The sequence below is a fragment of the Selaginella moellendorffii genome, unplaced genomic scaffold, assembly GCF_000143415.4.
Source record: "Selaginella moellendorffii unplaced genomic scaffold, v1.0 SELMOscaffold_53, whole genome shotgun sequence".
NCBI classification, from domain to species: domain Eukaryota; kingdom Viridiplantae; phylum Streptophyta; class Lycopodiopsida; order Selaginellales; family Selaginellaceae; genus Selaginella; species Selaginella moellendorffii.
In genome coordinates, this window is record NW_003314314.1 from 1,079,504 (window position 1) to 1,105,418 (window position 25,915).

Genomic DNA, 25,915 nt, shown 5'->3' on the forward strand with positions numbered 1-25,915 from the left:
AGCACTGCGGCCGAAGAGCTGAGCTCTCTTTGCTTGCCAGCCAGTGATAAATATATATACGAGGGAAAGGTAGCGAGCACGGTGGCAGTGGAAGGTTTTCTATCTAACTAGTCTCTCGGTGCCCAAGCATAACACCTTTGCTACCCTTCTAAGCTACATACTTAGTGTCGCTTTCCAGCGCGTGCAAGGCATCGGAGACGGCGTCCTCACTCTTCGGCTCGCGGACGAGCCCGTCCCAAAAGCCCCGCGGGGGTGGGGGCAGAGATGCTCATTTGGAGGCAGCCATACCATTCACCAAGGAGAGCACAGCGCGCACAAACACAGAGATACAACGGAACCCGCAGACAGACAGACACACACACACACACACAGAAAGAGAGAGAGGGGGGACTTTAAAAATTTGAAAAGGCAGGAATATTCCGAGTGCCAGTAACGTCTTCCTTGTGAGCAATCCACAAATCAGAAACACCACACCAGGAGATTGTAATTATATCTATAATACAAACAATTACAAAGCCATCCGGGTGACCCCGGAGAGTTTGTCGTTGGAATCCATGGCTCGCGAGCTCACTCGTCCGCAAAATACATGAGCAGCACGTAGAGCAGCTGCGTGGCTGCCACCACAATCGCAAACGCCTCGAGCGCTTTCTGCTCACAAAGACAAAAGCAAAACGGATGATAACGGGTCCCCGCTGCATTGCTCTTACCAGTCTGTCCGAGTAGATGTAGCCCACATGAATCTGCTTGCAAGCGACGCTGCAAAACAGAAATCCCGCTCGGCTCGGCTCAAAAATCAAATGGCAGTTCCATCTTTCTTACCCGAAGGCGAGTAGCGTGAGAAGGAGGGCAATAACCGCCGCCGATCCTGCGCCGCCGTGGCTCTCGCTCCGCCGGTGCTTGAGATGGAAGAGACCCACCAGGACGGACGCGATGCCCACCACTCCAGCGATCAAAGAGAAGCGAATGAGGTCGGAAGTGGCTCCGTTCCCTGCGCATGCCCACGTTTTGCATTCTTTCAAAACCTGGTTTTCAAGCGATTGCACGTTTCTTACCTCCCGCCAAATGCCCATCCAGCTGCTCGTCCAATGCCCAGCTCGCCAGCCCCAGCAGGATGATGTAGAGGACCAAGTTCACCCCCAGGAGCGGCGCCGCAAGGCCTCTGTGCTTGGCGTAAGAAGCCATCCTCTCTCACTCTTGTCTCGCTCTCTCTCTCTCCTCCCAGTGACTATATTGACAAGTAAAGGATTTCTCCTCTCTTTCTCTCTCTCTCTCCCTCCCGGTGACCCAATTGACAAGGAAAGGATAAAGAGAAAAGCAAAGAGAGTTGCCGGCCAGCCGGAGATGGTTCCCAAGGGAAGGTGGGAAGCATTTATATACGGCTTTCTCCGCCAATAAGAAGAGAACTCATGGGTACCGGATCGACCGCCACGCGTCAGGGAGAGGATCAAAGAGTTGCACTCCAGCTCCCAGATTGTTCAAGAATGTTTTGCTGGCCCTCCTAGCTAGAAGTTACTGTGGTTGTTTTGCTTTTCAGCTGGCAAATCTAACTTAGCTGCTACTTACCTAGCACAAATTTCTCCATTTACTTACCGTGCGTTGACTCGGAGGAGAGCGAGGGGAATCGAACCGTGGTGGCAAAAGTGTCGGAGCACTCGCGCTTTGACTAGGTGTCGTGCTTGTGTGCGGAGGTGAGAGAGAGACTGACTAGGGTTGTGGAGCAGACGAGGCGCATCCAGAGAATGGCTAGGAGGCGCTGATTCCATCCCTGTGGCGCTGTTGGATCCGTGAATTGCAGGTACCTTGTTGTGCGTGTTCACATAGCAACATGTCGAGCAGCCTGGGCAATCCCTCCAAATCCAAGGATTCCGCCAGAGTTGCCCAAAAAAACGGGGACAAGAGATGTAGCGGCGAGCGGCATTCGCCATCCCCTTGCTCGGGGGACAAGGAGGTGAGGTACGAGTTTGACACCAAGATTCCCAAGGGTCATCGAACAGACAGAGAGAAGAAGCGAGTCAAGAGGTTTGCTCCAGGGGCTGAAAAGGACAATGCACAAGTTTCTGCTGCTGACACGCCAAGAAGCGACACGTCCAAGCATTTGAAAAGGTTGCGAACAAGCAGAGCTAGTCGATGCCAGAGGAGAGACGAGGAGGTTGACGCAAAGCCTCCCCAGCTAGATAAGGTGGCCATGAACGACGACCAACAGGATCATCTGCCCGTGGCTAATCCGGTAGACGCGGACAAGACTGAAGGGGAAGGCCGTGAGACACAAGCTGGGAAGCAGGAGGCTGACGAGCGAGAGGAAGGCAAGTTACAAGACAAGGTAGCGCTTGCTTCCCAAGACAACACTTCCACCGAAGATGTTGTCAATCAAGAGGCGGTGCAAGCTATGGCGGAGAGCTTGGGAAATCACGACGCCGGGGCTGATGCTCCTCAAGAGGAGGGAGTGCCCGACGAACGCCAAGGGAGGGTGGTGCCTGAAGACAATGTGCCAGTTGTTCCCGAGGACTCAAAGCTGCCACAGGCGGAACCTGACACGTCGTTGTCGCTGGGATTGTCCAACTCGCATCGTGCACTCAACAGGAACAAGAGCTTCCAGTCTATGTCCCAAGCAGAAACCTTTTCTCATGGCGTTACCACTTCGCTATCGCTCTCCTGTTCTCACCCGTTTACTCACAACCCCAGCTGCTCGCTCACGCACAATTCACACGACTATCAGGAGTTCTCCAGTGCAAGCCAACCCGTGCGTCCGGAAGCCTCCTCGTATTCAGCTGGTCTAGGCAGCAGAAAGATGGAGTTTGGGGACTACGCTCGTCACCACCCCTTCAAGGGAAAAGCGGTGTCGGAAAGTAACCATTTTCCTCACCATTCTCGTCCCAAAGGCAGCATGCACAGGAAACAGGTGAAGTCCAGCGGCCTTTCCCAGAGTGTGGGATCCTGGGAACGGTCGTTTGAGCGGGACAGGGCGTCGGCAACTTTGCGAGTCTCTGTTCGTGAGGTGGTTGCTGATCCGGTTCTAGTGGTAGCGGAAAAGATGCGAAACTTACCCCGAGATGTGCTGGACGGGCTAAAGGCGTCGGCGAAGGACCTGGTGGAAAGCAGTGACCGGAGAGAAGAGTTTTTACAGCTGCAAAGAATTCTACAAACCAGGAATGACTTGTCGTCGGACGCTCTTCACAAGTCACACCGTACTCAGGTTGAGATCTTGGTTGCTGTTAAGACGGGAAACCCAGCGTTCCTCCTGCAAGACAACCAGCTAAAACTTCTCGTCGAGGTCTTGCTCCACTCTCGATGCCGTAATGTCCAGTGCCTCAGCCAGCTTCCTGTCGACAACTGTGAGTGCAAGATATGCACCCAGAAGAACGGGTTTTGCAACGCGTGCATGTGCGTCGTGTGCTCGAAGTTCGACACGGCGCACAGCACTTGCAGCTGGGTGGGCTGTGACTACTGTATTCACTGGTGCCATACCGACTGCGGGCTGAGAAAGATGTACATTAAGCCGGGGACGACACCAGGGACTTCAGAGATGCAGTTCCACTGCATCGCATGCGGCCACACGTCCGAACTTTTTGGATTTGTGAAAGAGGTTTTTGCCTCTTGTGCCAAGTCGTGGAACCGAGGAGTACTCGTCAAGGAGCTGGATTGTGCAAGGCGAATGTTTCAGGGCAGCGAAGATTTGAGGGGGAGACAACTGTGCCGAAGAGCCGGCCAGATGATAGCCAAACTTGAGAGCAACAACCTGGACGTAGCGGAGGCCTGCAATGCCATGCTTAGATTCTTTGAAGGTACGTATTTTGTCTATTTTACTTTCTATTTCTTAGAGCTGATTTTCCAGATAGTAAAAACGTCTCCCTCCTGGAAGATGACGAGCACGCGACAGCAGGTGCTGCTCGTATTGATCCAAACACAGTATTGGAGAGAGCGACTTTGGCACTTCAGACATATGACCGCGTGTTGGAGGAGAAGCGTACAGATGCTGCTGAAATGCAATACGAAAGAGCCAGGAAGAAAGCCGAGATAGAAGAGCTGGAGAGCATTGTCCGTATCAAACAAGCAGAGGCGAAAATGTTTCAAGCGCGTGCGGATGAAGCTTCCCGCGAGGCCGAAGGATTGCAGCGTATTGTTCTGGCTAAATGCGTCAAGGTGGAACAAGAGTACGTGGCCAAGAAATCCAAGCTACAACTGCTCGAAGCAGAGGAGAAACGGAAGCGGAAGTTCGAGGACCTGCAGTTTCTGGAGAAAGGTTCGTCAAACTTCGACATTGTGCGCAAGTTGATGGGTGATCTGCAAGACCTGCTGGGAAACATGGAAGCTGCCAAACAGCTGCAAGCAGAGGAGGTTTCTGGAATTGAAGCGTACTTGGAGAGATATTTGCAGTCCAGGTAAAAATCAGCGTGACGAAAAGCTTTTGTGAGCGTGGCCAACGGTTTCGTGCTTGTGGGGCAGGGTGGCATAGACCTGGCATGGCGTTGTGTACTATCTAAGAGGGCCTACGTGCGGAGCTGTAAAAGAGCGAGCGCATCACGGACTTGTTGAAAATTTTACCAGACAGACTGAGTGATTCTTGTGATGGTTGCGTAGTCAGATTCGTGTCTCTGTTGATAGCTCTATCTAGCCATACAGGGAGAGTCGTCTCGCCCCTACCTAGAATTCCTAGGATTCAAGGTCAGGTGCACTGCTCTGCTTTTGAAGCGGTCCAATCTCTTCCGTGGAAAAATCCGACAATGCTGAGGTTAGGTGCAAGTCATTGTTCTTGTACAGGAGCTGCTGGATTAATGCCCTTGTTAGCGCAGACACAGCAAGTCTTACGAGCTCCAAGGTGAAGCAGTAAACGACTGTTACTTGTCTGGATGCTGGTGACGCATATATTCTTAAGACAAGAACAGCTAGAGCAAAGCGAGTGTATCTCATATGACGGATTGAGTAGGCATAGGATTTACCACGAAGAACATGTGCAGGTTGGAAGCAGCGGGAGAGGCAGAGGTTCCCAACTGCTGTCTCAGAGCTACAACAGAGCTATTCTACGAGCTGCAAAGTTGAGTGTTCGCTTTCGTTGCACTGTTACTCGATACAAGACGTGGCATGGCAATCTGTATCTTTCCACTATGCCTCTGAGAGACGACAGGTATCTCTAGCTAGTCTGCTGTATAGCTGCAGGAGCTTGCTCACAGCTGGTACTTGAGAATCAAGGCATCCACTTTTGGAAACCAGAGTCGCCTAAGATTCCGGTTCAGCTCTAGACGACACCGACTTCCGAAACATGCATAACTTGTGTGACTCATCTATCTACCTTTATTGGCAGCTTCATAGTTTGTACAAGAGGAATCTAGGTAGCTATAGTCCTCCATCTTTTTCAAACATGCTTACATTGGACGCCTGGGGACCGGGCATGCTCTCAAAGGCTTGGCCATCTCAGCGGAGAGCTTGAGGACTTCCTGTAGCTCCACGGGATGGTCGGTGCAAGCCAGCCACTCGAACTTCTGCAGCAGCCGGGCAACCCACAGGTGCACAGTGGCGAGGCCAAGTGCTCGTCCGGGACAAACACGCCGCCCAGAACCGAATGGCGCTAGGCGGAGATCGCTCCCTTTGACATCCATGTCGGCTCCGCCGGCTCCGGCCATGAACCTCTCGGGCAAGAAGCGGTGGGGCTGAGTCCAGATGGTGGAGTCATGCGTTATGGCCCACATGTTCACCATGGCGTTGGTACCTTTGGGAACATGATGGCCGCCGGCGATGGTGGTGTCTTGCGTACAGAGGCGAGACCACGACAACAAGGGGCCTGGGGGGTGAAGCCTCAGCGTCTCCTTGACCACTGCTTGCAAGTAAGTCAACCTGTGAACATGGTCGTCCCTTACGTCCTCGGCGCCAAGAGTAGCATCCAATTCAAGGTGGAGCTTGCGCTGGATGTCTGGATGCACAACGAGCTCGGCTAGCACCCATTCGGTCAGGATGGCAGTGGTGTCCGTCCCCCTGAAGATCATCTCCTGCATCAACAGCGTGCAAAAAAGGAAGTCAACGGCATGGCCACCTTGATGACAAACAGAACTGTTTGCATTGTAGGCTTAGATCGCTCGCTCACTTACCCACAACACCGCAACAATGTCGTCGTCCTGGAGCTCGTCTTCCCCTTGAAGAGCGAGTAGAACATCCACAAAGTCGTCGCTCCGCATTCCCGCGTTGCCCGTGGCTGCTGCCAGCCTGTGCTGCCTGATGATGCCGCCGACAAACGCCGACACTCGAGCAGCGAGAACTCGGGAGCGCCGCTGAATGGCCTGCGCGTCCAGGTGCTTGAGCAACGGGATGTGATCCGCCCAATTCACGGCCCCGAGAAGGTCAAAGCCTTCGCGAACCATGCTGACCAGCTCCTCCTCTTGTTCTTTGTTGGACGACCGCCACCCAAACACGCTCCTCATCATCGTCCTCACGGACGTTTGCTGCAGGATGCAGCGGAGAGGCAGCGGATCCTGCTGCCCCTGCCGGCGGATCGCCCCCAGCATCGCCTCGCTCTCCTGGAGCCGTATGTGCTCCTGCGCCGCCATTCGCCTGGGCGAGAAGAGGCTGTGCGCGGCAATCCTTCGCAGCCGCCTCCAGTGTTCGCCCTGCGGCGCGAATCCGATGGCCCGCCCAAACATGAGCTCCTGAGCCGACTGCTTGATAGGCCGATCGCCAAAGCAGGGACTGCTCAGTATCTCTCGCGCCGCCTCGGGCTTGCTGGCCACCACCAGCCTGGTGCTCCCCAGCTGCAAGGCCATGAGCCCCGCGCTGGGATTCAAGGCTGCAGCCAGCTCCGCCAGCCATCTGTGTGGCTGCCCCGCGGCACGGCCGAATTCCACCAGGTTGCCCACCACGGGCATTCCTGCCGGCCCCGGAATGGTGCTGCTCCATGATCTCTTGCAGCCAGGGAGCCTGTTGCACCACACCTTGGCTGACAAGGCCAGCAAGCAGAGCAGGAGGATCGTCAGTAATAGCATCCGTGACGATCTTACCATGCCGGCAGCGAGCTGGAGCATGACATGAAACAAATCTTGATTGCGCTCTCGGCTCGCCAGCACTTGCAACAGCGGCAGCACTTGGAGCCAGATCCCATGACCGCACTCCATTGATCTAGATCACCAGTCACTAATTCTTTTCTGCTCTCGGCCGAGACTAGCTACAAGCATATACTCGCTCGATCACAAAGACCCGGCTCAAGCCTTGGCTGGTATTTATAATCGCAGGATAACGGCGTCTGGATTGATCACTATAACATGGCAGTCAAGTGATCATGTAGCTTTGCTTGCACAAAGGATAGATTATATGGCACAGCGCAGGGAAAAGTATGCGTTCATCCTGGGAAAAGTGGTGTTTTGGAAACTCCCACTTAAAATCTATCTCCGAGGCTCCTGGGCTTCCACGTTAAACCCTGTGGCAATGGATCACGTTTCAAGAGTTCCGTCAACCTCCCTTTTGTTGGTCACGGTCAAGTTTTTCAATGCGTTGGCCAACTTGACAACACTCCTGCCAAGATCGCCAAAGGATCCGCCTTGTTTGTTTAGGCGCTGCCGCTCTTGTCCGTCATGGCTTGCAACCCCCAGTTGGCGTGTCCATTCAAGCCATGGATCCAGGCTGAGTGACGCCCGTCTCCAAACCAAATTTTCTATCCTGGCCGGGAATTGAAAACTCTCTGACATGCTGCTTTCCAAGATTGGGCAATCATTGACAGGAATATATTGGAGCACTCCAATCCAATCGGGTTGCTGGAGGGAGATGACTTCTCTCCAATCACAACCTTGGCATGTGTTGTTGGGTGTGGTGCCCCACAGAAAAACAACCAAACTCCAGAGCTCAAGGCGGCGTGGAGCGGGAAATCCACCTCTTTCGACCATGCTGCACAGTGCTATTATGCTACGCTTATTTGCACCTCAATCGCAATCACGCCACACTTGTTCGATCGCTCATGCTCGCTCCTCCCGAGGCTGGGTAACATGACAAGCAAGGAGGAAAGAAAAAAGAAATGAAACCGCAGACTTGGTCTATGGTTGACTGGTCACCACGGCTTTAGGGCTCTAAGGAGCATGTTCAAGGGGCGAATGCCGTTCTCCAGCGTGGCCGATGCAAGCGAGGTGACCCAATCAAGGTGGTGGAATTCTGAAATTTCCATGACTGCAGGTGCTGGGCGAGCAATCAGGGAGCCTGGCAGTCGGGCTGCTCAACAGGCCCAAGAAGCTCAACTCGCTGAATGAGACCTAAAGCATACCGGATCCGTGTATGGACGCCCCTTCCCACTGCCAGGCCTCGGCCTCGATCCTCAAACTGAAACCCTCTGTGAAAGCTCTCCTCCACAAGTGTACTGAAACTCTACCAGATACTCCGGCACTACAAGTGTAGAATCGAACACAAACCATGATCGTTACGCTGGATCCGAGGGGTGGGGTCCATAAAAGTCGAACTGGAAGTCCTTGGAGTGTCCGGTCCCCGGGATGGCTTCTTGTAGTCAAAGCATACCTTGGTTGCTCAGTTCAGGAGCTTACCGGTATGAATATTTTCGGTCTGGTTGCCGTTTTTGAGCTCATACTCTTATTGTTCCTGCGGCCAAAAAATGACCTGGCCATTATATTTTCACATGGGTGCCTCATGCTGATTATAATACCTGCAGCCTACGAACGTCCGCCAAACCAATAGCGTTTGAAAGTAAAACTGGACCATGACAACCATGATTCGACTGGCCTGGCAAGTAAGGAAATCCTTCTGCAACAATGCACTGAAACTCATTGGCGAACTGTAGCGTCTCTCCATAAAGAAGATATTCGACATGCTTTTTCCTGGACTTGACAACCTGATCGAAGAAAGTTAGAAAGCTCAGAAGCCTGCTTTGATTCAGTACCTTCCCCTCAAAGCTCTTTTCCCAGCGGTCCTGAAGGAAACGATTATGTACGCGAATAACCTTCAGAACACGAACACCAATGATACCAAACGGAGAATAGTCAAGCAGGGAAAATCTCGAGGTGACTAAACTGTCACAGTTTTTGAACCAGACATCCTTTGGATTCCGATTTCATACGAATGTTGCCACCTAAGGAAACAGAGCGGTGTTACTTGCCAAAATTATGTGCCACTCCCACATGAACCAGACACAGAAGCACAAAGCTGTGTCGAGTTCCACTTCAGCCAATGTATTACCCGATCAACAACAGCCTTTTCCTTCGCCTTCACGATATGCATATCCTCCCTTAGGGTGTCCAGCCTGCCCATCATATCTGGTTTTTGAGAGTCGTAACCATGGACTTCATCTGTAGCCACCAATCCTACCTTTTGGACTGCTCAATACCCAGAAACGACGAGAAAGTTCAAGCCTGCAGAGATTAACTAGGATAAAGCTGAAAAGAATGCCAGCTTTATCCCCTTCTTGCATTCTATTATAATGCCAGATTACCAGCAGTGCAAATCTAAGCACAAAGAACAATGTTCGACAAAGAAGAAGACGTCATTCCTGTGAAGGGTAAAAGTCCACGAGATGCCAATTCACCCACTGTCACAGCTGCTTATATGCCCTAGCCTAAGAGAAGTCTTACCTTGTCCTCGCTGCTCCTCTCCAGCCACACAATAAGCAGGGAGACATTCACACCGACTTCTACCTGAGATTCCTCGAGTCAGACACGAAATAGTTTCACAGCAAAATATAAATCCTCACCGTTTCCAGCTGCTCCAAAAAACCTCTTGGACGATTCTTATTGTCTTCCTCGCTATCAGTTAGATTAAACTGAATAGCCCCGGAAGTGAACATCCAGTTGAGGAGACCCTGGAGTTCCTTGAATGCTGCAGGATCTACATCATTTGCTGTGCCTGGCCATTTTAGACGTATAAATTCCCGAAAGAGAGTCAGTAGAAGACAAAGCTGCAAAATACACGTACATAAGCCTGCAGTCGAAAACAGCGAGCGCAACACGTACCTTTGCAGATGTCTCCATTTGCGGGATGAGCCTTCCGAAAGCATCTATGACGCCACTGAAGGAGAGACCTTTAGAAGCTGCACAAGCAAACATGTCATATATCATTCTCTTAAATACCAACCTTGATGAACAATGTCCGAGCTAAAGACGACAATGCCACTGGAATGATGCGATCTTCTAGACCGAACACGACCACAAGCCTCTGTTTATCACAGTTTTTCCTTAAGAAAAAAGAGGGAAAGGGCCAAAAAAGAAAAAACTTACGCCGAAGAGGGCGTAGTCGAAGCTTGTACTTCACATCTCTTTAGCGCTTCGCAAATGAGACGACGACTCCTGTCCAGGTATTCAACGCACCGGGAAGTGTGCGGCATAAAGAACATGTTGATTGGGCCATTCGCGAGTTCTATAACATCCCTAAGTTTGATTGACTTGTCCAGCTTCTCAACATCCACAGACACTGAAAATTGTATGTATCTGGTTTGCACAAACAGAAACGCATACCTTGGAAGGCCAAACCACTGTGAACAAGCTGACTGCACTCCGCAGGCAGACCTCGTAACATGCTTGACCTGCAGGTGACTGAAGCAGAAGTGCTGAGTGCTAATGATTGGATAGAAAGTCCCTTACCAGTTTCCGCCAGCTGCATCCCAGAATTTAGATTTCGAAGATTAGCTAGCCTTTCCGAGGCACCGGGAAGACAGACAGCAGGGCCTACATTACACATGTAAGCGAAAAACAGTTAGTGTGTTCACAAACCCACCATCAGAGACAACGCATAAGCTCTCCATAGTTGCTCTGCACAAGCCAGTAAGTGTTAAGGTCATACCACTAGTAAATCCGAACCTGATTCGACAAGCAACATGCAAGCTTCTCGCAAAACCTCACGCCCAAGCACCTGCACCATTTTTCAAAATAAGTATATTCACAAAGATTTCTCTGTTTTCCTTCTTACATTCTTAGAGTCCGAGCTGCTGAGTACCCGTGATCATCATGACGGACGACTGCGCGCTTCGTCGACCTCGCACGCTCGCTCAGCCTAAACCCTAGTTTTAAAACATCCAAGGACAATTTCGGAATAGGGTTTCGGCAAGAGTGATGATGTACAGCGCGACACCGACCCAGGAGAGGAACTGGCAGGAGCTGGTTGCTAAGGCCGTGAACTGGGAGGATTTGAGCGCCGCTCTGACATCCTGGAATGACGGCTTTAAGGTACTTTTTTTTTATTTATCAATTTGACAAAGCTTTTGCCCACAGTGGGATCCTTCGCTCCGTGCATTCAGATTATTGAAGGTCTGTCCTGATGAGTATTTTTTTTTTCCCTTTTTTGGATTAATATTTTTCTCGTCAACCCAGCTTCTCGCGGATGACTTTACGTTTCATGTGTTTGACCGGTCTTTTATCACTTTTGATGAGCTGCTCCGACACAGTAAGTCAATTGGATGAATGTCAGCTTTTTATTTGTGTTCTTGATGCAGGCACTACAAATGCTGAAATTGCCACAACCGTCCTTCGTTTTCTCCTGCATGCATGTTCGGCTGTTTACTATGACTTAACATCTGAGACTTTTGATGTGCTAAATGGGTTCTGCGAGAAGCTTGCATATCGCTTCTCGAATCAGGTTCGGATTTACTAGTGGTATGACCTTAACACTTACTGACTTGTGCACAGCAACTATGGAGAGCTTACGCGTTGTCTCTGATGGTGGGTTTGTGAACACACTAACTGTTTTTCGCTTACATGTGTGATGTAGGCCCTTGCTGCCCGTCTTCCTGGTGCCTCGGAAAGGCTAGCTAATCTTCGAAATCTAAATTCTGGGATGCAGCTGGCGGAAACTGGTAAGGGACTTTCTATCCAATCATTAGCACTCAGCACTTCTGCTTCAGTCACCTGCAGGTCAAGTATGTTTCGAGGTCTACCTGCGGAGTGCAGTCAGCTTGTTCACAGTGGTTTGGCCTTCCAAGGTATGCGTTTCTGTTTATGCAAACCAGATACATACAATTTTCAGTGTCTGTGGATGTTGAGAAGCTGGACAAGTCAATCAAACTTAGGGATGTTATAGAACTCGCGAATGGCCCAATCAACATGTTCTTTATGCCGCACACTTCCCGGTGCGTTGAATACCTGGACAGGAGTCTTCGTCTCATTTGCGAAGCGCTAAAGAGATGTGAAGGTACAAGGTTCGACTACGCCCTCTTCGGCGTAAGTTTTTTCTTTTTTGGCCCTTTCCCTCTTCTTAAGGAAAAACTGTGATAAACAGAGGCTTGTGGTCGTGTTCGGTCTAGAAGATCGCATCATTCCAGTGGCATTGTCGTCTTTAGCTCGGACATTGTTCATCGAGGTTGGTATTTAAGAGAATGATATATGACATGTTTGCTTGTGCAGCTTCTAAAGAGTCTCTCCTTCAGTGGCGTCATAGATGTCTTCGGAAGGCTCATCCCGCAAATGGAGACATCTGCAAAGGTACGTGTTGTGCTCGCTGTTTTCGACTGCAGGCTTATGTACGTGTATTTTGCAGTTTTGTCTTCTGCTGACTCTCTTTCGGGAATTTATACGTCTAAAATGGCCAGGCACAGCAAATGATGTAGATCCTGCAGCATTCAAGGAACTCCAGGGTCTCCTCAACTGGATGTTCACTTCCGGGGCTCTTCAGTTTAATCCAACTGATAGTGAGGAAGACGATAAGAATCGTACAAGAGGTTTTTTGGAGCAGCTGGAAACGGTGAGGATTTATATTTTGCTGTGAAACTATTTCGTGTCTGACTCGAGGAATCTCAGGTAGAAGTCGGTGTGAATGTCTACCTGCTTATTGTGTGGCTGGAAGTGAAGGCTGGGACTGATTATTGCGGCTTGCTTGCCACTACTGAAAAAGTACGCAACTCATGGTTGAAACCTTTGCTGGAGCAGGAAGTCGAGATCACAGAACCGCTCTTTAACAATTACCTTACGGTGGCACGATCGGTAATAGAGTATGCTTTGCTCGTAAACAGCGACCCTCAGATCGTCATAGAGGAAGGCCTCCTACCCTGCTAATGATTCTGTGCACTCACGGAAGAAACAGAGGTGGGAGTCACTTTATAATTTATTAATTTATTTATCACCGGAAATATTTGCTGTTTATATATCAGGCTCATTTGTTGTTTCGGACTCTCTGTGATGCTTGCAGAAATTATTCAGCTTGTTATGGCATACAAAAAAAAAGCTTTTAGCTCCAACCTCAGTAGATCTGCGTTACTAGTAGTAGTAGCTTCTCTACAGGGTCTCGTAGCGCGCTGAAGTAAGTTTCTGCACGAGGCCACGACATTAAAACTGTGGAACTTTGGAACTTTCTAAGAGGACTTAGAAAGCAGTACCTCTTTAAGTAGACCTCCTCCTCCTCCTCACCCTGTCGGACACAGCCCGCTTACAAGTTATTGTAGAAACATAGAACAGACACTCCATTAATGTTGGAGATGCTGAAGTTCTCGCAGGTGCCCCCAAAACGTGGTCATGATATGGGATCCCATCCGAGACGTGATATACGTCTCCATTCCCAGAAACCAAGTGATGTCAATATGCCAATATCAAGATCATTGTCTACCATGTAGCCACAGATTTGGGAGAATACGTTCTTGTTCCCAATAGCATCCTTTTGAGTTGACCCGGCGAGACTGATTTTCGAAAATGCGTACTCGTAAGCACCTGTTATAGCTGGGTTACGATTTTAAAGACAGCCAAAAAGAACACCTGAGGCCGAGTTGAAAAACATGACGTATGAAGATGTATCTAGCCACTCACTGCTCAATCGCAGGGACCAGAAAAATATTTTATGATCGCTCCAATTTTCCTTCAGTGTATCCTCGATCATCATATAATTGATTGGATCAAGCAAGCCCATAAAAAGCCTAGAATCAGGACAAAAACAAGTGAAACAATTACATTTGACACAAGAAAGCAATTACCTCTGAGAATCCGCTTCACATGAAGCGACAATGGCCTGGTTACGAGAATGAGGCTCATGCATGAACCGAGGCTCGACTTATCCCCATCGGTCCATTGTGCGGGACACCTCCTTCTCAAAGCCACGCCACTTCTTAATATTTTTCTTGTGGCAGTGTATGATATGCATGAAGATTGCTCGATCCCAACATTTCTGTTGCTAGAAATGGTGCATATGGATGCGATTTGAGGAGTTGCATTCGAGGAATTTTGCAACCGTTGAGATGTTGTTATATGCCCACTGCAGCACCTGCAACATTTTTCAAAATAAGTATTCACAGAGATTTCTCTGTTTTCCTTCTTACATTCTTGTTGCTGCTGCTGAGTACCCGTGCATGACGGATGACTGCACGCTTCGTCGATCTCGCACACTGTCGCGTCCTAAACCTCGCTCAGCCTAAACCCTAGTTTTAAAACACGGTGTAACGTGTTTAATAAGGACCGACTTTCCATTCAAGCAAAAAAACCAGATAAATCAAAAGAGATTAAAACATTCTACACGCTCACATCCAGCACTCTTCCCATACCAAGAACCCTTACTCACCCACTTACCACGTCAGCACTCGATTTAGGGCTCGACCAAACTGGACAGCCCATTACAACGCAAAACAGTTTCAGAATAGGGCAAAGCAAGAGCGATGGAGAGGAACTGACAGGAGCTGGTTGCTAAGGCCGTGAACTGGGAGGATTTACATTATTCTTCACGGCCAAATCTGAATGTGGATATATGGCCACGGTATCGGAGTCGCTCCACAACTCATCGGATCGAGGCTTTCCAGTAGCTTTCTTGCGAGGTTCCTGTAGATGATAGCTTACGAGTCCAACATGTCTTTGCACGTCGAGCTGAGCCCCGTATTTGAGGCATCACACAGAAGAACCAACAGAGTATTTTGTAGAAGTATTGAGTCTGTGTGTGTTTTCTTATCTTTCGTAGATGCAGACACCTACATATGGGAGACAACCAAGAGTTGGCTCCATACACAACAAAAACAGTCTAATTTGATCATGGCTACCAAGGAGAAAGCCTCCACGAGTCAGGTTCGACGATGGAGATAATCAACGATCTCGGGCTGGATGGTCTGACCTTCCTCATCGCCACAGTCCTGCTGTCAAAGCTTTCTGTCTTGTAAATGTTGAAAGTTAACTGATGAGATTTTGCAAGCTTCTGTTCATGTGTTTCAGATTCTGGGATTTCTCTTGTCTGGCGTACTTGAATCAACTAGGATTGATATGTGTAACAGATTTTAAAGTTTTATCTGAACTAGGTATACTTTTCCTTCCCTTGCACGCTTGAAAGCTTTGGCCAAATATGCGTTTAGAATGGGATTCGCACGGGTATGTGAATTTAAGAACAATGCCAATTGTCACTCATTGTTTATGTCAGGTACTTCTTTCAACTGTTGCCTTCACAGCGTTTGAGCTTCCACCTAATGGAGCTTAGGAAAATCTTGGAATTTTTCTTTCATTCACGACCTGACCTTGTAAGTATATTTGAATAATGCTTTGCTACTTGACAATCTATTCTTTCGCTTGCAGGTTAATATTCGGACTGTAAATGAAGGTGTAGTTATTGGAGCAGGATTATCATTGTCCTCTTCTGTATTCGTTTTGCAGGTAATCATCTCACTAGTTTTCAACTTGATGTAATTCGTTGAGTCTTCAGCTGAGAAGGGGGAACTTCCAACTCGATTTGGTTCTGCAACGCTAGGAATTCTTCTTTTCCAGGTCTATTGTTCTAGTTGATTATATTGAACTTCTGAATTTGTGTTTTTCAGGATATTGCCATGGTTGTTTTACCTATATGATGAAATGTATATACATTTCCTTTGCATTTTGCTGCAGGCATTTAGACAGTTGGGCTTCCCTATGATATGGATCTAGGCCTCTGGTACTTCAAGCGGCTGGCGTGCAAAAACCCAAGGCAGTGACGGTGATGTACACTATCAGGAAAAGAGAGTTGAGCTGTTGAGACTGGCATTTCCGCAGGTTTTCGTTTATATTATCTTAGAACAGGATTCTATCATAACTGTGTATATTGCTGCACAGATTCCTATATATGCAAGAGCTCAGGGCTTGGGACACTTGCCTCAGCTGAAAGCGGCTGGTGCAACGGATGCTATTCTGGAAACTGCCGAGGTATCATTCCATTTAGCTGGTTGGTTTCAGAATCGTGATGGGTTATGAATTTGCAGACAAGCGTGGAGCTTGGTTCTGTTCTCCTGCGTGGTCTTGGCGTCATGGCCGATGATGTCAACTTCCTAACCCGCGTAATGCGTGAGTCGCTCGAAGTCCAGGCACAGGTGGCAATAGAGAGCAAAAACGCAGGAGAGTTTGATAAAGCCTTTTCAGGTATGATTTATCAGATTTAAGAGCTCGATCCTCATAAATAGGGTGGAGAAGGTGAGAATTTCAAAGGATTCAAAAGATCAAAAGCATCTGGATGGTTTATCCTCATCAGATGATGGTAACGGCAGTGGTAGCCTTCAAGATGATCAGCAGGGAAAACCTGAGAAACGAGATGAAACTGTATCATACTCAGTTTTACCAAGTGGCAAAGAGACTCCATAGAAACATTTTGGAAATGACCTCTAAAGGAATGAGCATGACATGGAACAAATCTTGATTGCACTCCATTGATCTAGATCACCAGTCACTAATTCTTTTCTGCTCTCGGCCGAGACTAGCTACAAGCATATACTCGCTCGATCACAAAGACCCGGCTCAAGCCTTGACTGGTATTTATAATCGCAGGGTAACGGCGTCTGGATCACTATAACATGGCAGTCAAGTGATCATGTAGCTTTGCTTGCAAGGATAGCACAACGCAGGGAAAAGTATGCGTTCATCCTGGGAAAAGTGGTGTTTTAGAAACTCCCACTTAAAATTATCTCCGAGGCTCCTGGGCTTCCATGTTAAACCCTGTGGCAATGGATCACGTTTCAAGAGTTCCGTCGACCTCCTTTTGTTGGTCATGGTCAAGTTTTTCAATGCGTTGGCCAACTTGACAACACTCCTGCCAAGATCGCCAAAGGATCCGCCTTGTTTGTTTAGGCGCTGCCGCTCTTGTCCCTCATGGCTTGCTTACCCCAGTTGGCGTGTCCATTCAAGCCATGGTCCAAACCAAATTTTCTATCCTGGCCGGGAATTGAAAACTCGCCTTCCAAGATTGGGCAATCATTGACAGGAATATCTTAGAGCACTCCAATCCAATCGGGTTGCTGGAGGGAGATTACCTTGGCATGTGTTGTTGGGTGTGGTGCCCCACAGAGAAACAACCAAACTCCCGAGCCCAAGGCGGCGCTGCAACAATGCTATTATGCTAGGCTTATTTGCACCTCAATCGCAATCACGCCACACTTGCTCGATCGCTCATGCTCGCTCCTCCCGAGGCTAGGTAACATGAGGAAAGAAAAAAGAAATGAAACCGCTGACTTGGTCTACGACGGGCCTTGGTTGACTGGTCAGCACGGCTTTAGGGCTCTAGATGTTGAGGCGTCTTGCGCCTAGGAGCATGTTCAAGGGGCGAATGCCGTCCTCCAGCGCGGCCGATGCAAGCGAGGTGATCCAATCAAGGTGGTGGAATTCTGAAATTTCCTTGACTGCAGGTGCTGGGCGAGCAATCAGGGAGCGTGGCAGTCGGGCTGCTCAACAGGCCCAACAAGCTCAACTCGTTGAATGAGAACATGGTGGGCTTACTCATCTTCAACACACTCACGTCAGTGGCCAACTGTGTGCAGATCGTCCGCCTTCAAGAGCTCTACCAGAGGTGGGAAACCGACAGCAACGTTGTCGCAGTCATCCTGAAGGTTGAGCTCGAGAGCTTGTCTTGTTCACCACCGCTAGTCTAAATTTCTTGTGCAGGGCAATGGGAGGGCTTTCTGCGCTGGCGGTGATGTTGCAAGTGTTTGTGAACTTGGTCGTCAGGGTAACCTACGTCTCCCTCGCTTTCATGACAATCTCATGGTGCTCACTTCTACAGGTCGCCAACACCAGGCCAGTGGATTCTTTTACAAGGAATACGTGCTCAACTATTACCTTGCGACATTCAAGAAACCGCATGTAAGGAACAACAAGCCTGACGTTGTGGTGAGTGCGCAGCTCGCTTTTTGACAAGTCTGTCATTGTATAGGTGGCCTTTCTCAACGGGGTCGTCATGGGTGGCGGGAATGGCGTCTCCGTTCATGGCAAGTATCGCGTTGCCACAGAGAAAACTGTAAGTAGCTGTCTGGCACAGACGATGGGAGCCACATCTGATCCAGTTTGCAGCTGTTTGCTATGCCGGAGACTGCCCTCGGACTGCATCCCGACGTTGGAGCATCGTATTTTCTGTCTCGTTTGGATGGGCATTTGGGTGAGTTGTATCCATCGACTTCAAAAGCTTGTTTGATAGAGTTGCCGAGTCAAAGGGGAGTATCTGGGGTTGACGGGCGAGCGTCTTGATGGAGCTGACATGCTCAACATTGGGCTCGCAACACATTATGTGCCGTCGGAGGTGAGCTTTTTATTTTTCGGTTGTGCTCGCTCTCTAATACCCTGGCGTTTGTTGCAGCGGCTAGCATCTCTAGAAAGCGAGCTGCGCAGTGTCTCCTCGCCAGAGAGCGTGGAAGAAACACTCGGGAAATTCTCGGGCAGGCCGCCGGTGCAGGGAAAGAGCTGCTTGCACAGGTTTGCACTTGTCGTCAAGTTCCTAGAGTGATCACTAAATGAGCACGGGTGGTAGGCTGCAGGTGATCAATGCTTGCTTCTCGGGAGACACGGTGGAAGGCATTCTACATGCATTGGTAGGGGCACAAGGTTTGGTTTTGTGTAACATGAGCTGAAATGCTGCCTGAAGGAAAGGGAGCGGGGTGACGGCGACGATGAGTGGCTGGACAAGGCCACGAGCAAGCTCAAGGGAGCATCTCCGACGAGCCTCAAGATCACCCTGGCATCGGTATGTTGTAATCACTGCTCACACACTCACCCAAAGGTTGTCTTGTGCTTCAGATTCGTAGAGGCAGGCAGGAGTCCCTCGCCGAGTGCCTGGCAAGGGAGTACCGCATGAGCTTCCGTGCGGTGTCGGCAAAGTACTCGGGAGACTTTTACGAGGTGATGCTTCTTGGCATGTCTCCATTGGATTGAGACCGGTTTTGAGATTGTGCAGGGGTGCCGGGCGATCCTGATAGACAAGGACAACCGGCCGCGGGTAAGCAGTTTGCATGCACGACCAGTAGCCGTGGTTTTGACGGTGTGTGTGTGTGTGCGTGCAGTGGGATCCCAGCAAGCTCGAGGGCGTGTCGCGCGAGGTGGTGGAGGGCTATTTTGCGGCGCTGGGCGACGGGGAAGGGGAGGAGCTGCAGCTGCCGGTGGGCGAGCGGGGCACGGGAGCTCGGTCTCGTGCTCGGATTTGATGAGAATGGGACGCCACGTAAGACTCCCCGCATGTATAAAAAGGAGGCGTGGGCATGGCTATGGGGGTTTGCCCTATCTTTGTACTTGGGCTCTGCTCAAGTCACCAAATTCGATCTTCGCTTCCAGGAGGTATGTGGAGGCTAGGGTTTTAGGGCATCCCCAATGCCGCAGTGCTAGGATCCATCAGGGTTTCTATCCTCGCGTCTCTCTTTTCTTTGACTGCAGGTATTGCAGATAATGGCTGGCTTGGCACCCGAGACCTCTCAATTCGATCCCCGGCAGTATGACCAGAAGATGGAGTTTGCGTAAGCGCGGTGTGCTTTGTTTGCGTGCGCCTGACTCCCTCTGTGGCACAGGTTGGAAGGAGACGATGTGATATCGAGCTGGGACGAGGTGAACGAGACATTCGACTCCATGGGCTTGCACGAGAATCTGCTGCGAGGGATCTACGCCTACGGTGAGCCGCCTCGTATCCCCAATGGGCGTGGATGTGACTGTGCTTGCAGGCTTTGAAAAGCCCTCTACCATCCAGCAGAGGGGAATCGTGCCGTTTTGCAAGGGGATTGACGTGATCCAGCAGGCCCAGTCCGGCACCGGCAAGACGGCCACGTTTTGCTCCGGCATCCTGCAGCAGCTCGACTACAACAATGTCGAGTGCCAGGCGCTGGTGCTGGCGCCCACCAGGGAGCTGGCGCAGCAGATCGAGAAGGTGATGCGGGCGCTGGGTGACTACCTGCAGGTGAAGGTGCACGCCTGCGTCGGCGGCACCGACGTCCGCCAGGACCAGAGAATCCTGCAGGCCGGCGTCCATGTGGTGGTAGGCACTCCTGGTCGCGTCTACGATATGCTCAGGCGTCGCGCGCTGCGGCCGGACTACATCAAGATGTTTGTCCTGGACGAGGCGGACGAGATGCTGTCCCGCGGTTTCAAGGACCAGGTAAGGTGGAAGGAAAGCTGGTCTATATAACCACCCTGCCTGTGCCTTGTGTGTCGCAGATTTACGACATCTTCCAGCTCCTTCCCTCCAAGGTCCAGGTGGGCCTCTTCTCCGCCACAATGCCGCCCGAGGCGCTGGAGATCACCCGCAAGTTCATGAACAAGCCGGTGCGCATTCTCGTCAAGCGAGACGAGCTGACGCTGGAGGGTATCAAGCAGTTTTACGTGAACGTGGAACGAGAGGACTGGAAACTGGACACGCTGTGCGACCTGTACGAGACGCTGGCCATCACGCAGAGCGTCATCTTTTGCAACACCCGGCGCAAGGTGGACTGGCTCACCGACAAGATGAGGAGCCGCGACCACACCGTGTCTGCGACGCACGGCGACATGGACCAGAACACCCGCGACATCATCATGCGCGAGTTCCGGTCGGGCTCGTCCCGCGTGCTCATCACCACCGACTTGCTCGCGCGCGGCATCGACGTCCAGCAGGTGTCGCTGGTGATCAACTACGACCTTCCGACGCAGCCGGAGAATTATCTGCATCGAATTGGTCGCAGCGGTCGGTTTGGGCGGAAGGGCGTGGCCATCAACTTTATGGTGAGAGAGGACGAGAGGATGCTTCATGACATCCAGAAGTTTTACAACACTGTCATTGAGGAGCTGCCAAATAACGTTGCGGACCTCATCTAATGACCAACGCCGTGTTATGGTTGTGAGAGGGGGGTTTGTAGCAGCATGTTTTGAACCAAGTGATAAGCTTATATACCACAGTAATTTAAAGTCTGCCTTTCTAACATCATCATTGGAAAGAGGTAGGCGATGGCGGCGTGCGCGTGGTGGGCGGCGCCAGCGTACCACGCCCTCGCCGCTGGCGCGTCCGGTGGGAGGCACCGGAGGAGCCGCCTCGACATTGTGGAAGCAAAGGCCAGGCAGACATCATGGCGGCCGGGCGACTTCTGGGATTACGTGGCCTCCCTCAACAAGGGCAAGCGCCTGGACGAGGCACTGCAGGTTGGTTGGTCTCTGTTTGCGCGAGCTCCCCTTGTGACGCTGGGTGTGTCAAGGCATTTGAGTGGTGGAAGCAGCAGCCAGGATACCGGGCGCGGGAGGAGCACTTTGTGCGCTTCATGGTGATGGCCAGCAAGGCGGGGCAGCCACATGCGGCACAGGGCGTGTTCGACGGCATGGAGGCGATGCAGGTGAGGCCATCCGTGGTGGGCTTCAGTGCTTTGGCGCAGAGCTACGCCGAGAGCGGCGACGTGGAGGGCGCCCAGTCGGCCATGAGGCGGATGCTGGATACAGGCATCCAGCCCAACGTGGTCACCTACGGTGGCCTCATCCGTGCCTATGGCAAGAGGGGCCTGTTTGACGACATGGCCAAGGTGGTGAACACCATGAAGACGGTGCGGTGTGAGCCTGACTTCTTCGTGTACAAGAACGTCATCGAGGCGTACGCGAGCGGCGGCCTGGTGGGGCGCATGGACAAGGCATTCAAGGCCATGCGAGCAGACGGCTGGATTCCAGACTCGGACATTCTCAACCTGCTTGCGCAAGGCTACGCGTCCATGGGAATGATCAAGGAGATGGAAGGCGCCCAGGGCGAGCTGAGGCGGATCAAGGGGTGGCCACGGGAGGAGAGTGTGCGCGCCTGTGCACTGGCTTACATCCGCCACGACCAGTTCTACCAGATGGAAGGCTTCGTCAAGTCCCTGGGCATGAAGAGGATCGGTGGCAACTTACTGTGGAACTTGCTGCTGCTCGCGCATGCCGCAAACTTCTCCATGAAGAGCCTCCAGAGGGAGGCGGTCAACATGTGGTCGGCGAGGTGCGCGCCCGACGTCACCACCTTCAACATCCGGGCGCTGGCGCTGTCGCGGATGCAAATGCTTTGGGACCTTCACGTGCTGGTGCAGCACATGAGGGCCGAGTCGGTGCGGCCCGACCTGGTCACCTACGGCGCGCTGGTGGACGCCTACGCCATCGCCCGCTTGCTGCCCAGGCTCCCCGAGCAGCTGGACGAGCTGGACATGGCCGACACCATCCCGGACGTGCGGACCGATCCGCTCGTGTTCCAGGCCTTTGGGCGCGGCCGCTTCCATGCATTCTGCGACGCCTACGTCCGCTCCAGCTCCACGACGCTTGTCAACTACTCCACCCTCACCACCGCCTACCTTGACGCCCGTCGGACAAGTGGCACCTCCCCAGTTTAAAGTGGTTTTTCAAGGGCAGGGCGAGAGGGAGCGGCCTGTTTGCTGCGCGGCACACTCGGCTCATGGAACCCACGGCTGCCCAAGGCACCACCTTGGTGGATTTGCTGCGCGAGGCGGCTGCGGAGGTGATTGATGGCGATGCCAAGCAGGAGCGGTCCGTGGTGCGCAGGACGAGGGAGGCCTTCACCCGCAGGGCACCCCGGTTCAGGCTTGCTGCCAGGTCTGCTTCAGCTGATATCATGCGGTGGATGCACCGGGGAGGACCATGGCGAGCGTTTCTCGTCAGCACCGTAAGCTATATAGCGTGTTACTCCCTCCTCCCCGACATTCTTCGCTGTTTCTTGGGTGTTGCAGCTTGGCATCGTGGTGTTTGTTTCTCTGGCAGCGCTCGCTACGTTCATCCTGTTTCTTGTCACTGCCACAGCCAACGCTGTCGCCATAGGATTCCTGATGTCCGTCACTGGAATAGGAGCTTTCGTGGCGCTCTTCTTCATGATGCTCACGGCCGTCTACATCGGTGCACTTGTAACAGCTGCCGTGGCAATCTCCTGCATTGCTCTCTGCACAATCGGTGCAGCCATCCTAGTTACAGGTGAGGCAGTCCTTGTCACAAAGCAACTAAATGCACTGTCTTGCAGCTTGGATCTTGTTCTGGTGGTGCTTGTGGCAAGGAGCGAAAAAAGCGACTGACTTTGTGCGAGGATCATTAGCTTTGACAGGTTCGGCCCTTTCGGCAGTTTCAGCAGCGGGACCAACTCAGGTTATTGCAGTGGAGAAGTGACTTTGGTGTTTCGTGAAAAACAGCTATGGCTCTTCATGATGCCTGCTCCTTCTGTTTCTGCTGAGCAGCAATAGCAGCTATCACTTCCTGCTTCTCCTTGAGCCTGGCAGCCCGTTGCTCTCGTTTTGACGGAGTGTAGGGCAGCCTGTTGGGAGCCTGGTTGAGGTTCCTGTAGTAGTCATAAGCTCGAGGCCCTCTGGCTTCGCTGGGTGGGAAGCGTGGTAGCACTGGATACACTGGCTCGTACATCCAGAAGAAGTTGCGGGACGGATGGATGCCCAGGCCTATGGCAGGATCGTAGGTCCTCTCCAACACGTCGTCCTTGAGTGTATTCTTGGGGCCACCTGCGGGGCAAGGTAATGAACATGAAACGAGCAAGAACACAAGAACAGAGCCTTTACCATCCAGACGAACTTTTTTGAACGCTAGGCAGGCAGGCCTGGGTATGGCGCTCCCTGTCGCAAGCGTGCCAACGGATATCCTCACTTTGCTCCCGTCCTGCAGGAAGCCACACTTGCTTCTCACTCGACCCCTGCAAACAAAGAGCGTCAAACGAGAAGTGAGTGAGATAGCCAACTGCACCCGCTAACTGGATCCACAAGCATGACGTTGGAAACGTGGATCGGAGACTCCTTGGTCACAACGCCGGTCAGATTGTCTACGGTGCGCTTGACATGCCGCTTCACCTGGATCCAGCCAAAGGATGAGCGCAAGTGTGTAGGCCTACTTACCAGATTCCTGCCCTCCACAATCACTTTGTTTCTCTTCCGGAAAACCTCCTTAACCGTCCCAGTCAGGCCTTTATCATTTCCAGTGATGATCTTCACCTGAAATGCAGGGAGGAGGGGTAAGAAAACGCGCGCGGCCTCGACTCTACCTTGTCGCCTCGCAAAATCTTCCATCTGTTGAATGTGACGATCGGGCGCTTGAAGCCCACTGCCATGCCTTCGCTAGGGCACTTTTAGGGCATTTTTATCAAAAAAAAAAAACAAAGGCATACGTTTCCAGTGAGCCGGATGCATCACCGTCTCGCTCTGGCACGACCTTAATGGATCGTTGACGGGCTCGTACCTAATGAGCATCATAGTTCGTTCATCGTCAAACAAGCGAGATCGTGTCCGACGCCGAATTCTCGTGTCTGGCTCATTACGCATATCGCCCGAGCCACCTTCCACTACAGTGCAGTCTCTCTTCCGGATGGCGCCTTTCCTTGCTCGTCAAATTTCACCTACATTAGATTGAGAAGATTGGGAAAGCTTTCCTTGGTGGCCAAGCTACATACTTTGTCCGACTTACAGTGCATGTAAAAGTAAAGAACAAGGAACCCCCCGGACTCTCACACACGAAAATATGGTTTTTTCCTTTTAAAACGGTTGCAGACCCTAATTCTAAAAATGGGTCTCATATTTAATTACATATTCATCCACACCACTTTTGGCATGAAAACTCTTTGTCACATCTAGTACTAGCTTTCCCTTAGTCCACAGCTGACAAACTGCCCTGCACATGAAAAACCACATAAAGTTCAAGCCCAGACTTACATCTAGAAGGTAGCAATAGGCAATATTCTGACTCTGGCTCTTACTGCTCGAAGCAGACTGTTATTGCTGTGTTGTTTTAGCATTTGCGTTGCTCGCAACCTCTAGAGCTGGCATAAGCTACAGACTGAAACACCATATCTTCTGCAGCTGCCCAAGCAAGCGCTGGGAGTGAATTCTATACCAAAAAACACTTACTTTCGTCATCTTTATGTTTTGCTTGGCATCCAGATCTCAAGTAATGTGTCATCTAAGGCCTCGCCAAGCTCTTGTGGCACAAAAAATCCACGAGAGGCCCAGTGCCATCAATCGGCATGCTTGATGGCGCCCAAGAACCCTAAATAATAGAGCATTAGAATATTCATAAGAATATCCATTAGATTACATTGTAAGCATTAAAATATTCATTAAAAGAAGCCAGGATTAGCTTGGCACCGAAAATGAGGAGCTGGGCTGGGTCAAACCTATCATTTCTGAGTGTGTTTGAGCTAGAGACATGTATGCCACCTGTTGAGTTTCAAATGCTTGCTTAATATTAACCTGATGAAAGGGACCATATTCAAACCATTGCGAGTTTTTGGTTTGTCATAGTAATTGAAAGATTTCGTAGCTGGATGCTCCTGTAAAAATCCTAGAAGGGGGATTTTAACTTGTCAAGGAAACATTTGCGTATTTGAATACCTCTAATTGAGATAAATAAAAATGAGATTAAGCATAGATGAGATAGATGTAACTCTCATCCACTACCTTGAACTAAAAGGGATTTGATGCAGATTGAAATTATTCCTGGAATTTGGTTATAGAACTTATTGTACCATATGGAAAAGGTATGTAGCACTTGGGGGGGGGGGGGGGGGGGGGTGTATGCACCTTTAATTGGTGGAGGAATAAGGCTTGTATGACCACAAATAGCAAGTTGTTGAGAGTAAATTCCTTAGTGTCTAGTATAATCCAAAACTTTTCGAAGGTGAGATTTTGGAATACAATGGCCCAGATTAAATCTAAGTTTTCAAAATAGTAATAATAGTATACAACATTTTAGCCATACACTTGAACTACATATCATGCCCTTCTCTATAAGCCATAAATTTACTAGAAAGTCCAAATTCAAGAATTTACATTTTCTTGAAAGGACAAAAGGTAATTAAGGTT

The 25,915-nt window shown here is 50.7% G+C and overlaps 10 protein-coding genes and 1 pseudogene across 14 annotated transcripts; 7 read left to right on the top strand and 4 right to left on the bottom strand.

The window, feature by feature from the left end:
• Positions 1-457: 457 nt before the first annotated feature.
• LOC9661002 (membrane protein PM19L) lies at positions 458-1,364 on the bottom strand. The gene is made up of 4 exons (XM_002982387.2): positions 1,053-1,364; positions 820-988; positions 708-756; positions 458-648 (listed from the first exon to the last, which is right to left on the bottom strand). The coding sequence occupies exons 1-4, from the start codon at positions 1,180-1,182 to the stop codon at positions 568-570; spliced, it is 429 nt and encodes a 142-aa protein (XP_002982433.1). The 5' UTR covers positions 1,183-1,364; the 3' UTR covers positions 458-567.
• Positions 1,365-1,645: 281 nt separating this feature from the next.
• LOC9661003 (OBERON-like protein) lies at positions 1,646-4,848 on the top strand. Its single transcript, XM_024687452.1, has 3 exons — positions 1,646-3,782; positions 3,833-4,379; positions 4,444-4,848. The coding sequence occupies exons 1-3, from the start codon at positions 1,826-1,828 to the stop codon at positions 4,451-4,453; spliced, it is 2,514 nt and encodes an 837-aa protein (XP_024543220.1). The 5' UTR covers positions 1,646-1,825; the 3' UTR covers positions 4,454-4,848.
• Positions 4,849-5,226: 378 nt separating this feature from the next.
• On the bottom strand, positions 5,227-7,293 carry LOC9636249 (cytochrome P450 78A4). The gene is made up of 2 exons (XM_002982388.3): positions 6,081-7,293; positions 5,227-5,981 (listed from the first exon to the last, which is right to left on the bottom strand). Exons 1-2 carry the CDS (start codon positions 7,095-7,097, stop codon positions 5,361-5,363), a joined length of 1,638 nt encoding a protein of 545 aa, XP_002982434.2. The 5' UTR covers positions 7,098-7,293; the 3' UTR covers positions 5,227-5,360.
• Positions 7,294-9,334: 2,041 nt separating this feature from the next.
• Positions 9,335-10,916, bottom strand: LOC9661004. 3 transcript variants are annotated; one of them, XR_002993866.1, is made up of 10 exons: positions 10,879-10,916; positions 10,770-10,821; positions 10,687-10,721; positions 10,554-10,637; positions 10,428-10,505; positions 10,191-10,363; positions 10,048-10,128; positions 9,927-10,003; positions 9,668-9,871; positions 9,335-9,611 (listed from the first exon to the last, which is right to left on the bottom strand). XR_002993866.1 is itself a non-coding variant. In XM_024687479.1 (9 exons), exons 3-7 carry the CDS (start codon positions 10,712-10,714, stop codon positions 10,104-10,106), a joined length of 408 nt encoding a protein of 135 aa, XP_024543247.1. In that variant the 5' UTR covers positions 10,715-10,721; positions 10,770-10,821; positions 10,879-10,916; the 3' UTR covers positions 9,335-9,611; positions 9,668-9,871; positions 9,927-10,103. The 3 variants fall into 3 exon arrangements, 1 of the variants encoding a protein (XP_024543247.1); XR_002993865.1 differs by having other exon boundaries at positions 10,191-10,383; XM_024687479.1 differs by having other exon boundaries at positions 9,927-10,128; positions 10,191-10,383.
• Positions 10,917-10,951: 35 nt separating this feature from the next.
• Positions 10,952-13,047, top strand: LOC9661005. The gene is made up of 12 exons (XM_024687477.1): positions 10,952-11,135; positions 11,181-11,216; positions 11,280-11,352; positions 11,402-11,544; positions 11,595-11,627; positions 11,677-11,761; positions 11,810-11,887; positions 11,932-12,125; positions 12,184-12,264; positions 12,309-12,386; positions 12,442-12,645; positions 12,702-13,047. The coding sequence occupies exons 1-12, from the start codon at positions 11,022-11,024 to the stop codon at positions 12,954-12,956; spliced, it is 1,374 nt and encodes a 457-aa protein (XP_024543245.1). The 5' UTR covers positions 10,952-11,021; the 3' UTR covers positions 12,957-13,047.
• Positions 13,048-15,221: 2,174 nt separating this feature from the next.
• LOC9661006 lies at positions 15,222-16,769 on the top strand (annotated as a pseudogene).
• A 598-nt stretch (positions 16,770-17,367) lies between these two features.
• On the top strand, positions 17,368-19,424 carry LOC9636251 (3-hydroxyisobutyryl-CoA hydrolase 1). Of its 2 annotated transcripts, XM_024687308.1 has the most exons (14): positions 17,368-17,460; positions 17,507-17,587; positions 17,639-17,707; positions 17,763-17,826; positions 17,881-17,960; positions 18,031-18,114; positions 18,168-18,252; positions 18,308-18,393; positions 18,451-18,566; positions 18,622-18,682; positions 18,736-18,834; positions 18,888-18,989; positions 19,045-19,086; positions 19,151-19,424. In XM_024687308.1, the coding sequence occupies exons 1-14, from the start codon at positions 17,386-17,388 to the stop codon at positions 19,289-19,291; spliced, it is 1,185 nt and encodes a 394-aa protein (XP_024543076.1). In that variant the 5' UTR covers positions 17,368-17,385; the 3' UTR covers positions 19,292-19,424. The 2 variants fall into 2 exon arrangements, with proteins under 2 accessions (XP_024543076.1, XP_024543075.1); XM_024687307.1 differs by having other exon boundaries at positions 17,763-17,960.
• LOC9636252 (eukaryotic initiation factor 4A-6) lies at positions 19,236-21,017 on the top strand. 2 transcript variants are annotated; one of them, XM_024687306.1, is made up of 5 exons: positions 19,236-19,421; positions 19,518-19,597; positions 19,649-19,749; positions 19,799-20,229; positions 20,289-21,017. In XM_024687306.1, the coding sequence occupies exons 1-5, from the start codon at positions 19,323-19,325 to the stop codon at positions 20,922-20,924; spliced, it is 1,347 nt and encodes a 448-aa protein (XP_024543074.1). In that variant the 5' UTR covers positions 19,236-19,322; the 3' UTR covers positions 20,925-21,017. The 2 variants fall into 2 exon arrangements, with proteins under 2 accessions (XP_024543074.1, XP_002982322.2); XM_002982276.2 differs by having other exon boundaries at positions 19,527-19,597.
• A 10-nt stretch (positions 21,018-21,027) lies between these two features.
• LOC9636253 (pentatricopeptide repeat-containing protein At3g42630) lies at positions 21,028-22,474 on the top strand. The gene is made up of 2 exons (XM_002982277.2): positions 21,028-21,245; positions 21,299-22,474. The coding sequence occupies exons 1-2, from the start codon at positions 21,054-21,056 to the stop codon at positions 22,442-22,444; spliced, it is 1,338 nt and encodes a 445-aa protein (XP_002982323.2). The 5' UTR covers positions 21,028-21,053; the 3' UTR covers positions 22,445-22,474.
• On the top strand, positions 22,407-23,317 carry LOC112350690. Its single transcript, XM_024687310.1, has 3 exons — positions 22,407-22,734; positions 22,799-23,036; positions 23,083-23,317. Exons 1-3 carry the CDS (start codon positions 22,507-22,509, stop codon positions 23,223-23,225), a joined length of 609 nt encoding a protein of 202 aa, XP_024543078.1. The 5' UTR covers positions 22,407-22,506; the 3' UTR covers positions 23,226-23,317.
• On the bottom strand, positions 23,120-24,194 carry LOC9636254 (probable 39S ribosomal protein L24, mitochondrial). The gene is made up of 5 exons (XM_024687309.1): positions 24,103-24,194; positions 23,957-24,052; positions 23,808-23,911; positions 23,627-23,757; positions 23,120-23,569 (listed from the first exon to the last, which is right to left on the bottom strand). The coding sequence occupies exons 1-5, from the start codon at positions 24,166-24,168 to the stop codon at positions 23,259-23,261; spliced, it is 708 nt and encodes a 235-aa protein (XP_024543077.1). The 5' UTR covers positions 24,169-24,194; the 3' UTR covers positions 23,120-23,258.
• Between the last annotated feature and the right edge of the window lie 1,721 nt (positions 24,195-25,915).

Coding starts and splice junctions, on each gene's coding strand:
- LOC9661002 (XM_002982387.2), bottom strand. CDS start 1,182: ATGGCTTCTTACGCCAAGCACAGAGGCCTTGCGGCGCCGCTCCTGGGG. Junction 989..1,052: donor GGATGGGCATTTGGCGGGAG/GTAAGAAACGTG, acceptor GGGCATGCGCAG/GGAACGGAGCCACTTCCGAC. Junction 649..707: donor ACATCTACTCGGACAGACTG/GTAAGAGCAATG, acceptor CTTTGTGAGCAG/AAAGCGCTCGAGGCGTTTGC.
- LOC9661003 (XM_024687452.1), top strand. CDS start 1,826: ATGTCGAGCAGCCTGGGCAATCCCTCCAAATCCAAGGATTCCGCCAGA. Junction 3,783..3,832: donor CATGCTTAGATTCTTTGAAG/GTACGTATTTTG, acceptor CTGATTTTCCAG/ATAGTAAAAACGTCTCCCTC.
- LOC9636249 (XM_002982388.3), bottom strand. CDS start 7,097: ATGGAGTGCGGTCATGGGATCTGGCTCCAAGTGCTGCCGCTGTTGCAA. Junction 5,982..6,080: donor ACATTGTTGCGGTGTTGTGG/GTAAGTGAGCGA, acceptor CTGTTGATGCAG/GAGATGATCTTCAGGGGGAC.
- LOC9661004 (XM_024687479.1), bottom strand. CDS start 10,714: ATGGAGAGCTTATGCGTTGTCTCTGATG. Junction 10,638..10,686: donor CTTATGCGTTGTCTCTGATG/GTGGGTTTGTGA, acceptor TGTGTAATGTAG/GCCCTGCTGTCTGTCTTCCC. Junction 10,129..10,190: donor TCGACTACGCCCTCTTCGGC/GTAAGTTTTTTC, acceptor TGTGATAAACAG/AGGCTTGTGGTCGTGTTCGG.
- LOC9661005 (XM_024687477.1), top strand. CDS start 11,022: ATGATGTACAGCGCGACACCGACCCAGGAGAGGAACTGGCAGGAGCTG. Junction 12,387..12,441: donor AAATGGAGACATCTGCAAAG/GTACGTGTTGTG, acceptor TGTATTTTGCAG/TTTTGTCTTCTGCTGACTCT. Junction 12,646..12,701: donor TTTTGGAGCAGCTGGAAACG/GTGAGGATTTAT, acceptor GAGGAATCTCAG/GTAGAAGTCGGTGTGAATGT.
- LOC9636251 (XM_024687307.1), top strand. CDS start 17,386: ATGTTGAGGCGTCTTGCGCCTAGGAGCATGTTCAAGGGGCGAATGCCG. Junction 18,394..18,450: donor CACATTATGTGCCGTCGGAG/GTGAGCTTTTTA, acceptor CGTTTGTTGCAG/CGGCTAGCATCTCTAGAAAG. Junction 19,087..19,150: donor ACAAGGACAACCGGCCGCGG/GTAAGCAGTTTG, acceptor GTGTGCGTGCAG/TGGGATCCCAGCAAGCTCGA.
- LOC9636252 (XM_024687306.1), top strand. CDS start 19,323: ATGTATAAAAAGGAGGCGTGGGCATGGCTATGGGGGTTTGCCCTATCT. Junction 19,750..19,798: donor GCGAGGGATCTACGCCTACG/GTGAGCCGCCTC, acceptor CTGTGCTTGCAG/GCTTTGAAAAGCCCTCTACC. Junction 20,230..20,288: donor CCCGCGGTTTCAAGGACCAG/GTAAGGTGGAAG, acceptor TGTGTGTCGCAG/ATTTACGACATCTTCCAGCT.
- LOC9636253 (XM_002982277.2), top strand. CDS start 21,054: ATGGCGGCGTGCGCGTGGTGGGCGGCGCCAGCGTACCACGCCCTCGCC. Junction 21,246..21,298: donor GCCTGGACGAGGCACTGCAG/GTTGGTTGGTCT, acceptor GGGTGTGTCAAG/GCATTTGAGTGGTGGAAGCA.
- LOC112350690 (XM_024687310.1), top strand. CDS start 22,507: ATGGAACCCACGGCTGCCCAAGGCACCACCTTGGTGGATTTGCTGCGC. Junction 22,735..22,798: donor GAGCGTTTCTCGTCAGCACC/GTAAGCTATATA, acceptor TGGGTGTTGCAG/CTTGGCATCGTGGTGTTTGT. Junction 23,037..23,082: donor TGCAGCCATCCTAGTTACAG/GTGAGGCAGTCC, acceptor ACTGTCTTGCAG/CTTGGATCTTGTTCTGGTGG.
- LOC9636254 (XM_024687309.1), bottom strand. CDS start 24,168: ATGGCAGTGGGCTTCAAGCGCCCGATCGTCACATTCAACAGATGGAAG. Junction 24,053..24,102: donor AGATTTTGCGAGGCGACAAG/GTAGAGTCGAGG, acceptor CCTGCATTTCAG/GTGAAGATCATCACTGGAAA. Junction 23,570..23,626: donor CAAAAAAGTTCGTCTGGATG/GTAAAGGCTCTG, acceptor CTTGCCCCGCAG/GTGGCCCCAAGAATACACTC.